General features: G+C 49.4%; 1 protein-coding gene across 1 annotated transcript; it reads left to right on the forward strand.

Annotated features, from left to right (window-relative positions):
- The first annotated feature begins 427 nt into the window (after positions 1-427).
- On the forward strand, positions 428-9,129 carry tfap4 (transcription factor AP-4 (activating enhancer binding protein 4)). Its single transcript, XM_084676656.1, has 7 exons — positions 428-774; positions 2,773-2,938; positions 3,274-3,372; positions 3,649-3,819; positions 4,509-4,634; positions 5,686-5,856; positions 6,127-9,129. The coding sequence occupies exons 1-7, from the start codon at positions 686-688 to the stop codon at positions 6,280-6,282; spliced, it is 978 nt and encodes a 325-aa protein (XP_084532782.1). The 5' UTR covers positions 428-685; the 3' UTR covers positions 6,283-9,129.
- Positions 9,130-11,156: the final 2,027 nt, after the last annotated feature.

An 11,156-nucleotide genomic window follows, 5' to 3' on the forward strand; every position in this document is an offset into this window, starting at 1 on the left:
AAAGCCCTGCCAAATCGTCAGCTGATGCCGCTCACAGTTGAGAGAAGTGCACGCCCCACACTGGCAGTCAGACTGAATGCCGTGACTTAGAAATGCGACACAGAGAATATAAACATAAAATTAACATGTATTCATAAAAAGTTTGTATGCCCCCAATCGTAGGAAGAAAACCGCATTACTGGGTAATGAGGTTTACATAGGCCTAATAGACCATTTTGTTTGTTAGTAGAAAATGTCGATGTGTTGGGCTTTAAGAAAATACATTAAAAAAGTGTTGCATTAACTTTTCATAAATGCACGTTAAAAACAGATGCTCTACATCTTTGTTTACATGCAGTTCCTAACTCTGCAGAAGGAGGCTTTTGGTAGTACTGTGCGATTTCTACCAGCTGTTTCCCGCCTTGAAAGATATCCGATCAGCTGCAAATACACACATACACGTACATGCAGACGGGCAGAGGGAGGGTCAGAGCGCCATACACAACGAGGGAACCCCTCAGCTGGAGAATAGTAACATTACAACTCTGAATACTCAGCTCTACATATACAGACCTGGAATCTTTTTTTTTTAATTTATCATGGAGATTTAGTACCTTGGCTCAAAGGATTTTGCTCGCCAAAAACAGCATCCACATTTCTTATTAATTAAAACGAGAAATTGGGATCCTAAACTGGAGAGGAGAGCATGGAGTATTTCATGGTACCAGCTCAAAAGGTGCCCTCCTTGCAACATTTTAGGAAAACGGAGAAGGATGTGATTGGTGGCCTTTGTAGGTGTGTATACACTTTTATATCTTGTCATCGCTGAAGAAAATGTGTATATATCGCCATGCCATCGGTACGCACTTAGCGACGGTGGTGTGGCAACATGCTTGATTCGATCTGTATGTTATTGTGTACACGACCGACAATCGGGGAGCGGGACCGTGTGATTGCGTTTCATAGAGACAGGCTATTAGTATAATTAAGCTGGGTCGCTGACTCGCTTCCCTATGTAGCCTGGGGGGACCTTATTTCCACATTATCTTTTTAATTTATTTGCAAAATCGATACAATATGCGCCCAGCAAACAAACCACGTGGTTCCATGCACACCACGCTGCTGGTTCACTCACGAGCATATCTAATATTTTGTTACATGCAATAACGCAGTGGTATATATCCAGTAAGTTGGCTCAAACTTACTAGCAAGACATAGTATGTGCATATTTTGGCCAAGGCGTACGACTTAAATAACCAGAGTAAAGCTGTAGTGGGTTCGCTTAGCTCCGTTTACACAGAAAGCGGGCTCAAGTTATTGTGGGCAGTGCGGCCATGCTTGTGGCTTGTTCTACTGCGAACGGGTCTGGCGTCTTTCACCTCAGTGCAACGCCATGTTCCGTCTTGCATTATGGACAAAATGTCGTTTCTATTAATTCAGTCATCTCCATTCGCCCAATTCTCAGAGCAGTATGAATATTTGACACATTTCTGTTGACAACTTGGCCATCAACACTGCGTCTTTTAACCCGCAGCTCTGCCATGCTGCCGCATGGACTAGCGTAGGGGAAGGATAGTCGTATCGTTGTAATGGCGGAGGCAATTAGGGTTTTCGAGGGTGGTCTTCGTGGGTGGTCATTTAATTGTGTAAAACCAGTAACAACTGAGTAGTTTTTATGCTGATGCGCGGTATACCTCGAATGAAGTTATTAATAATAGTGGTCGTTTTAATAAGGGGGTGTGTATACCGCGGAAGGCCCGTCAATGCGTCTGTTAAGACTGTTGAAGGAGGCGGAGGTATTCGTGCACCAGGCGCGTTGGGAAATGTAGTTCTGTTATCTCGACAGTGTAACATGTAATGTGCTTTGGTTTCATGCGCATGTAAAATCATGATATGTGATAATAAAATGATAGCGTGGCTTTGCCTTGTCTACAGATAAGTTGAAGTCTTTGAAATGGCAATAGTATATTCCATTCGCCAACCCCATATTTTTTCATTAATTCAAAAAGCGGCTATTGCGATTCAGACTCCGAGATTAGAGCGCTCTGTTTTGGCACAAGATCATTTACGGTTTTAACTGCAAAACACCGGATGCAGTCTGGTATCCAGAAAAGTGTCCATTGGTTTGTCTGTCATGCTTGGGTAGGCTACTTGTATTTGGTTCCCAGACTGTACACCCGTCCTCGGTTGTGATTTGGCAGTGACCTTGTTTGCCGGATGCATTCTGGGACGTAAGGAAGCGGCCGGCTCGCAGCTCCCTGCCCGCCTGTGTCTGCACAATGACTGCCTGTGTTTGCTCTGAGGCAGCTGAGTCACTACTGATAAGAGCCTTGCTGGAGAGCTTTCCAGAGATACTTTGCCTGATACAGTGGATTATGGGAAGTCCTGGCAGCCTGTTTCCCTCCCGATCAATTCTGCGTGTTGAGGACATGTCACGCAGGCTGCGTGGATGAATCACGGTTTTGAGACAATCTGCCGGGGAGTTTCAAAGTCAACATTGCACAGACAGCTGGATGTTGAGTGTGGACATTTCAGTGAGGTGTGTTCACGAGCCTGTTGTCAAACAGACCATCCACAACGTACGTGGAGGAAGTCTGGTATTCCACAACATAATCCCACCAATCATATAGGTTTGGTTGGAATATCAATGGGGTCAAAACACTGTGGCGTTGATTTTATTATCAGACCTTTTAGTGGCCTGTTGACGTTGTTAGGGTCACGCTCCCATCGTCCACCCCAAAACCTACGCGGATGAACCACCCTCCAAGTAACCTTTAACCCCCCCCCTCCCAGTCTGGCGAATATCCCCCTGACCCCTGAAACGGCGCGCGACCAGGAGAGGCGAATCCGACGGGAGATCGCCAACAGCAACGAGCGTCGGCGCATGCAGAGCATCAACTCTGGGTTCCAGTCCCTCAAGACTCTCATTCCCCACAGCGACGGAGAAAAGCTCAGCAAGGTGGGGCTCTGCCCGGGGCAGGAGACGCCACGTCTCCTGGGTTGGGTCTTTAGGTCAAGTTTGCCCTACTGCAGTTCCTGTCCACGATTGTTGTCAAAGGGACTAGAACCTTTTCGAGAACGCTTTTTGGCTTCAGCACCCCCTTTTTCTGATATCTGAATCCAAGAACCCTTCATATATTCATATTATATATAATATCATATATTAATATTCAGAAATATTCATACCCATATTTCCATGATTTACTCTAATTTTCCCACTTTTTCTGTACCTCCTGTGGTACCTCCTCGTACCCCCATTGAGAAACGCTCTAACCCACCTGTCCCTCCTGCCAGGCTGCCATCTTGCAGCAGACAGCAGAGTACATCTTCTCCCTGGAACAGGAGAAGACCCGGCTACTGCAGCAGAACAATCAGCTGAAACGCTTCATCCAGGTGAGGAGGGACTAGAACTTAACTGAGGGAGTCGAACCTAGCTGGGGAACTGGAACCAAGCTGAGGGACTAGAAACCGAGCAGAGGGACTAGAAGTTAGCTGAGGGACTAGAACTGAGCTGAGGGACTGGATCCTAGCTGGGGAACTAGAACCTTGCTGAGGGACCAGACCTACAGACCACCCGGTCCACCTTATATGCAAGTCTATGCATAGTCCTGGTGGTCTGTTAATGGTAATGTTATATCCCACCGCTGTAACTCCCTTCCCCCACCCCAGGAGTTCAGCGGCTCCTCCCCAAAGAGGAGGCGTGCGGAGGAGAAGGACGAGGGGATCGGCTCCCCCGACATCCTGGAGGAAGAGAAGGGGGAGGACCTGCGGAGGGAGATGATCGAGCTAAGACAGCAGCTGGATAAGGAACGTTCCGCCAGGATGCTGCTGGAAGAACAGGTGACACATGCAGACAGACATGCAGACAGACATGCATGCAGACAGACATGCATGCAGACAGACACGCAGACAGACAGACACGCAGACAGACAGACAGACACGCAGACAGACAGACAGACAGACACGCAGACAGACAGACAGACAGACACGCAGACAGACATGCAGACAGACATGCAGACAGACACGCAGACAGACATGCAGACAGACACGCAGACAGACAGACACGCAGACAGACAGACAGACAGACAGACACGCAGACAGACAGACAGACACGCAGACAGACAGACAGACACGCAGACAGACAGACAGACACGCATGCAGACAGACACGCATGCAGACATGCAGACAGACATGCAGACAGACATGCAGACAGACATGCAGACAGACATGCAGACAGACACGCATGCAGACAGACATGCAGACAGACACGCATGCAGACAGACACGCATGCAGACAGACACGCAGACAGACAGACAAGCAGACATGCATGCATGCAGACAGACATGCATGCAGACAGACACGCAGACAGACAGACACGCAGACAGACAGACATGCATGCAGACAAACATGCATGCATCCTATGCTTTGAACAACGGAACAACATTATGCAAAAGAGGCACTTGTAGTCCACGCCCCCCCCCCCCCTTCCAGGTGTAACAGCCCCCCGCCCCCCTTTCCCGGTGTTGTAGATCCGCTCCCTGGACGCCCACCTGTACTCGGAGAAGCTTCTGGACCAGGAGCTGCGGGCCGGCCGCCTGGCCCAGCTGCAGCGGCACGACCAGCCGGAGGAGAACACGCCCGCCCTCAGCCCGCAGGTGAGACCCACGCATGCACGTTTAACCTGAGGTGGATGGGGAAACTCACTCCTCCTCAAAGCTAGCTTTTTTGGTGGCGTAGCTGGCTAGTAGTCTTGTAGCTATCAGTCTTGTAGCAAGCAGTCTTGTAGCAAGCAGTCTTGTAGCAAGCAGTCTTGTAGCTATCAGTCTTGTAGCTAGTAAGCTTGTAGCTTGTAGTCTTGTAGCTCGTAGTCAGGCTTGTAGGTCGCAGGGCCCTGAGTTCAAAGCCCGGTGTGGGTAAAGATCAGGGGGAATAAAAACTGACAGGCGACGCGACTATAGCTGTTACATACACACACCCTCTGCCGCGGGGGAAAGGGGATTTAGTACCGTTTAAGACACACATTGTTTGTACACCAGACTGATTTGTGTTGACGTACGACCCCGCACTCTTCCAAGTGGCGTTCATGGCGGTGCGAACAGAGGTGACACGTTTACGGCTCGCAGATCGTTTTCCCGCCCGTCTGCAGCCCCGGGCGTGCTTGGAGAGTCCCGTTACAGATGCCCCGTCTGGCCCTGTCGCTGGCGAGGGGAACACGACGCCAAATCAATAAACCCCCCCCCCCCCTCCCCAGGAAGTAGTGTCGGCTCCGGCGGGGCGGAGGGTGTTGATCCACAGACGCCACACATCAGCTGTCACGGGAGCCGGGCTGGGTGGGGGGGGCCAGCACTGAGATGAGACACCCACGCTGTTTTGTAGCCCATCGTTTTTGTAGCCATTCCTTTATGTCCATGGTCCAGATGAAGGCTGGTTGATAGGAAGGTTCCCACTATTACACCTTAAACTGGGGCTGTGGCAAATGGAGGTTTGTATCGGAAGGGAAGAAATGACACAATTTTGGATGGGGTTAGGGTTTGAAGAATTGAGATGAGATTTCAGATTGTACTGATTAATAATTGCTACATACTTGACATTCAGGAAGGAAGTCATTTAGCATGTAGGCCTGTGTTGTGTTATAAGCCCAAAATGTCCTTAAGTTCTATTATGTCAATAAATAATGCATGTGTGTATGCCCCGCCCCCCATGCAGGTTTTGGCGCCGGCCACACCTCCCGCCCCCACCCACCACGCCACGGTCATCGTCCCTGCGCCGGCACAACCCGCCGCCCAGCCACATCACGTCACCGTGGTTACCATGGGCCCGCCCTCGGTCATCAACGCAGCGTCCACATCTCGGCAGAACCTGGACACGATCGTGCAGGTGAGGAAGACGTGTGTGTGTGTGTGTGTGTGTGTGTGTGTGTGTGTGTGTGTGTGTGTGTGTGTGTGTGTGTGTGTGTGTGTGTGTGTGTGTGTGTGTGTGTGTGTGTGTGTGTGTGTGTGTGTGTGTGTGTGTGTGTGTGTGTGTGTGTGTGTGTGGGTACAGTCTGTTGGCAGCTGTTTTAGAAAGCCATCGCAAACCTCGATGCAGTTCCACTTGTAACCACCAGAAGGTGCTGTTTGACTCCATTTCTCCCCCTCCCCCCTCCAGGCCATCCAGCACATTGAGGGCACCCAGCACGAGGAGGCCAGTGTGGGGCTCGAGGACGAGCGGAGGAGGGCCGTGATTGTCACCTCCGGACGAGGCCTGTCAGGCTCCGACACGGGGTCCGACAGCGAGGAGGCAGAGGACTGCTCACTGCCCTGAGACCTTGTATGGCTCACACGCACGCACCAAAAGAGGGGGCTTTTTGACAGTGGGGCCCATACGAACACCAAGCTCTCTGATTGTGGATGCTACTAGGAGGATGAAGATGATGATGATGGAAAAAGGCTACCACACACGCATACATGTCATGCTCATCCACTTGCTGTAGAACCATAGGCCGCCCTAACCGTTGAATTGTCTTTTTCTTTCTTTTTTTCCATTCTCTTAAGCTCTTCTCAAGTTCCTGCTCCTTTGCTGGCTACCAAGGTTCTGACACACACACACACACAGACACACAGGACTTCATGAAGGGTGAGCTAGACTAAATGTCTGGACCACACCAGTGTCTCCCCCAGATCCTTGCTGGCACTTCCACACACACACACACACACACACACACAGGGCCGTGCCCCTGAATCAACCCTTTCTCTGCCTACACTATTGTATCAAAGAATCTGTGTCTCCAGACACTGTGAGTCTACCAGACGGGTAGTAGACCTGCTGCTGGGGGATTTTTTCTGTTTTTAGTTTTACTCTTCTTTTACTCTCACTTCCCCCGGTCTTTTTGCTGGGTGGGGGTTCTGGTCAGCGATTGTACTTAAGGACAACAAGCAGCACCTAGACTGGAAACTGTCACTTTGTCCCCGTCGAGCTAAGAAACGTAGCTTGGGAGACATGGCAAACATTTAGTTTTAGTTTTATAGAGGAGAACAGAGGAAGAGTGCACTTAACCGATTCCCTACCTTCGCTCTCTCTCTCCTTTTGTCTGTCTATGTTGGTGGCACCACGTGCTGTTTTGTACTGGGCTGGGTCCCAGTATACACGCTATGTATTTAGGCACACTACCCCCTTTCGACACCCCCCACATGCTAAAACGGCCACCCTAGGGCAACCTAAAGCTCACAGTCGGTGCAGACAACCGCCTGGCTTGTTGAAGAAGCCAATCCGAGGACGGTTCTCTCTGTGCGTCCCATCCTTCATCGGGGTTTGTTTGGGCTCTGGCGTCGTTCAGCGACCGCTAACCCCCCCTCTTGAGGGTTTGAGGCGTTCACTAACCGAGCCGCTCTGTCGTGCCGGCGGGGCCGTGTCGACCACGCCGAGCGCACTCGCTCTATGCATTCTCTCGTCGCCGCCTTAGCGGTGGGGTTTTATTTTCTAGCGTTGAACGTTCGTCGCCGCCGCGCCGACGTTAAAGCTCTCATTGCCGAAGTTGCATGTCGTCCTGTCTTACAGTACTCACTTTAGTTTTAGTCCCCAGATTACCGCTTTGGCCAGACCTGATAGAAAGCGTGGCACACTGATGCCAGCCTCACCACAGCCCTGGTGGAGGAGGCACTGAGGCCAGCCTCACCATAGCCCTGGTGGAGGAGGCACTGAGGCCAGCCTCACCACAGCCCTGGTGCAGGAGGCACTGAGGCCAGCTTCACCACAGCCCTGGTGGAGGAGGCACTGAGGCCAGCCTCACCACAGCCCTGGTGGAGGAGGCACTGAGGCCAGCCTCACCACAGCCCTGGTGCAGGAGGCACTGAGGCCAGCCTCACCACAGCCCTGGTGTGGGATAGACCTGAACAGTCCTCCATCCTCTACCCCCCCCCCCCCCCCCCCTTCAACTACCCCCTCACCGCTGCCCAGACCTCCCCCTCACTGTACCCAAACCCCCTCACTTTACCCAAACCCTACTGTAGAGACATGCCGGTATCACTGGAGCCTTCCGTGTTTTTCACATGGATGGACATTCTAGACATTCCAGAAGATTTTTATACCTTTACCCCCCCCCCATCTTAAGCAGCCCCTATTCACTAGTACAGCATGCTTGGTTTTAGTTTCTGGAGATCGTTTTGGCATCATACCTGCCATAACAATTGAGTCTCTTGTTTTGTTTTTTTTCGTAATATGAATTTGATGGAAAATTTGAGAATGTGTTCTTAATGGTGTCCTTTTTTTGTACATTTTTTTAAAAAACTGCTGGACAGGAATTGTTCAAGTGGACGCAGCTCTCCTGTACGTCCTTGCTCTAGGAGTGAACTCACTGTGAGGGCAGGACAGGACTGAGTCAGATGGCTGCTGGGATATTTACCTCAGCCAGGGACGAACCGGTGAACACGGTCGACCTGCTCTCGAGGTATGATTTCTCCCCCCCTCACCCCAAAGATAAAGTATGTAGTTAATCCTTCCCTGAAACAGGCCCGCGTATTGAACACGTATTGATTGCTGCAAAGTCCCGGTTTGCTCTTGGTCGATGTTCACGCTCGGGCGACATCTCGCCCGGTGACCCTGTGTTCAACCGCTTCCTCTCTAAGCCTTTTCACTGGGCCGTGTCTCAGTCGTATCCATCCTCCTGTGTCTCCAGCCCTCTCTGTAAACGGACACATCAGGGGGGGGGGGGTCAGTGACTGTGATTTTGAAGCACTTACTGTACAAAGGGGGAGAGGGGGGGGATCTATTTTTGGGAAAATCCCCCCCCCCCTTCCCGCCCAGCTAAAGCCCTTGAAAAGCTGTGAGAAAGCGCATAGCTGTTCTACTCTCCTTTTGTCCTCTTGTGCATACCCATGTCCCTCCATCCCACACTCTCTCTTCTGCCGTCTCTCTCCTCATCAGTCTGGACCCATCTTCCCTCTCTCCAGACCCTCCTTTCCATAAAAAAAAAAAAGAATAATCTGTTGTTGATTTTGTTTGTGTTTGTTTTGTTTTTTTTGTGGACCATTTGTTTGTTGGTCCATGTGGTCATCAAGAAGCTATAATATTTCTGGATTTTTTTTTAAAGAAAAAAAAACTGCGGGGTGGGGGGGATTAAGAGGCTTGTGCCTTTGTAAAGACAGAATAATAAAGTTTGTACTTTGTTTTTTACATATGGTCTGTGTTTTCTTTTAATTAGTTTCAGTTTAATCAGAGCAATTGCATTTCCTGGCTAGAGAACTATTTATCTTCTCTACTTCGTCTTGGTCCTCTGAGTGGTTTGGTTCGTGAACAAGTGGCTCTTTGTGATTGGTGGTTGCCTGCCTGAGACTGTGGGTGAGCTCTAGTCCTCAGTGTGATGGCACCTCTCTCTCTCTGCTCCAGCCCTTCCTTGCCTCCTGCTCACACATTCAATGAGAGGTCACCGAGGTCAATGCTGTCTCTGGTGTTGTGAAGTGACAGGAGATGTTGGTGCCCAGACAAAATGTGACTAACACCTTCGCGTAGCGTCTACGCTAACCGTACGACAACTAGCAGATGTCATCTCGCAGGAGCTCGAGGAAAGGGCCTACGCAGTTGGTTCTCTCATGTTCGAAGCACTTGAAGTTTGCGGTTTGTCGATCACATTACAACTTCCGACATAAATCAGGCGACACGTGAAGGAAGACTTCCTACGATGTTCCTCAGGAATATTTCCTAGTCAGCCACTTGATACTGTAAATACAAGGTTTCCTCTAGAGTGGTTGAGACTGGCTGACATCTTTAGAGAATGTGGTGCATCATACTCACAATGGATGGAACGCACCTGTGTTCCAACATAGCTTCTACTGATGTCATTATCACAGAAACGTCCGCTGGTAACCCAAGCAAGCCCAGCAACAAGCATTGCCACCTGTTGAGCTAAAGGCTCGGCTAATTTCAGTCAGTGGAGGCTAGCCTAGCCTAGCTTAGCTGGGACTAACGCTTGGCCATGCAACCAGAGCCTGTCCTCTGTTTGGGTCAGAGGTCATAAACTGTCAAGGTATTTCTGGAGGAACTGCTAGGAGAAACCTGAGAGAACTTCTCACACTGGAGATAAGACATTGGAAGGACAAGACAGGCATATACAGAGCACAAACATACTTCTGGACGAGACACTGTGGTGTCACGGTAACCACGGAACACATAACAAAGCGTCAGCGACAAGGCTCTAGAACTGCTGCTGTACTGGTAGCAGAAGTGGGTTCCATTGAGCCATGGAGGCAACTTGACTGTTTTCGGCAACATGTTTGTCAAAGTCATGCAACACTTTAATACCTGAATTAAGTGAATGTGCACCAATATTAGCCTAGCATTGCTTTGGAATCGAGTTCAAACCTACAAGCTCTCCCAGACTCTGAACAGAAGAACACTAAAACATCACAGACCTCTTGAGATGAAGGCTAGGCCTGTTGTTGGAACTTTGGTTTTCGGATACTTTTTGTAAACTATGTATTTTTTAGGGGGAAACTAGTACTTTCACTTGAGGATTAGTTCACAGTAAGACATTAATTCCCAGGAATTGTAAGATTACTTTCAACCAGACGGTGCCTGCTTTGGTGTGATAAGGAAGCAGTAATCCACCAAGCGGATATTTGTTTCTCCTCCCTTCTTCATCCCTTCTCTTGATCTCCTCACCTCTCTTCTCCTTTTCACCCCTATCTCCTCTCCTCCTTTCCTCACCCCTCTTCTCCTCTCCTCCTTTCCTCGCCCCTCTTCTCTCCTCATTTCCTTTCCTCACCCCTCTTCTCTGTCGTCCCTTCCTGTTCTACTTTGCCAAATCTGCCATTTTTGTAGTTCTATCACCTCCATTAATCTATGTTTTTTTTTCTTCCTAGTCAGCTAGAAAGCTGAACATCAATCTACAGTACCTATACTACAGTCAATTCTGGCATTGCTAAATGTGACATGTTTATGAGCGGTTTATTGAGCTAGTGTGATAAAACTGCCATGGTTATTTGTTTATTGCATTCTGCTGGGGAGAAGAACGAGGGCTTGTAGAGCATCTGGTTTTATTCAATAATGGATGTTTTTTTCTGTGTGATTTGTCTAATTAATTTCAGAAAATGATAGTTTGGTCATAAAAATAAACTAATCTCAGTGACTAGATTTGAAATCTATGATTCACCCCTAAGTGACACCATGGTTTGTTAATTGACTGGGCTGAAACTGAGTTTCTC

The sequence above is a fragment of the Hypomesus nipponensis genome, chromosome 17, assembly GCF_054491055.1.
Source record: "Hypomesus nipponensis isolate SF chromosome 17, ASM5449105v1, whole genome shotgun sequence".
Taxonomy (NCBI): Eukaryota; Metazoa; Chordata; class Actinopteri; order Osmeriformes; family Osmeridae; genus Hypomesus; species Hypomesus nipponensis.

Coding starts and splice junctions, on each gene's coding strand:
- tfap4 (XM_084676656.1), top strand. CDS start 686: ATGGAGTATTTCATGGTACCAGCTCAAAAGGTGCCCTCCTTGCAACAT. Junction 2,939..3,273: donor ACGGAGAAAAGCTCAGCAAG/GTGGGGCTCTGC, acceptor CCCTCCTGCCAG/GCTGCCATCTTGCAGCAGAC. Junction 3,820..4,508: donor GGATGCTGCTGGAAGAACAG/GTGACACATGCA, acceptor CCGGTGTTGTAG/ATCCGCTCCCTGGACGCCCA.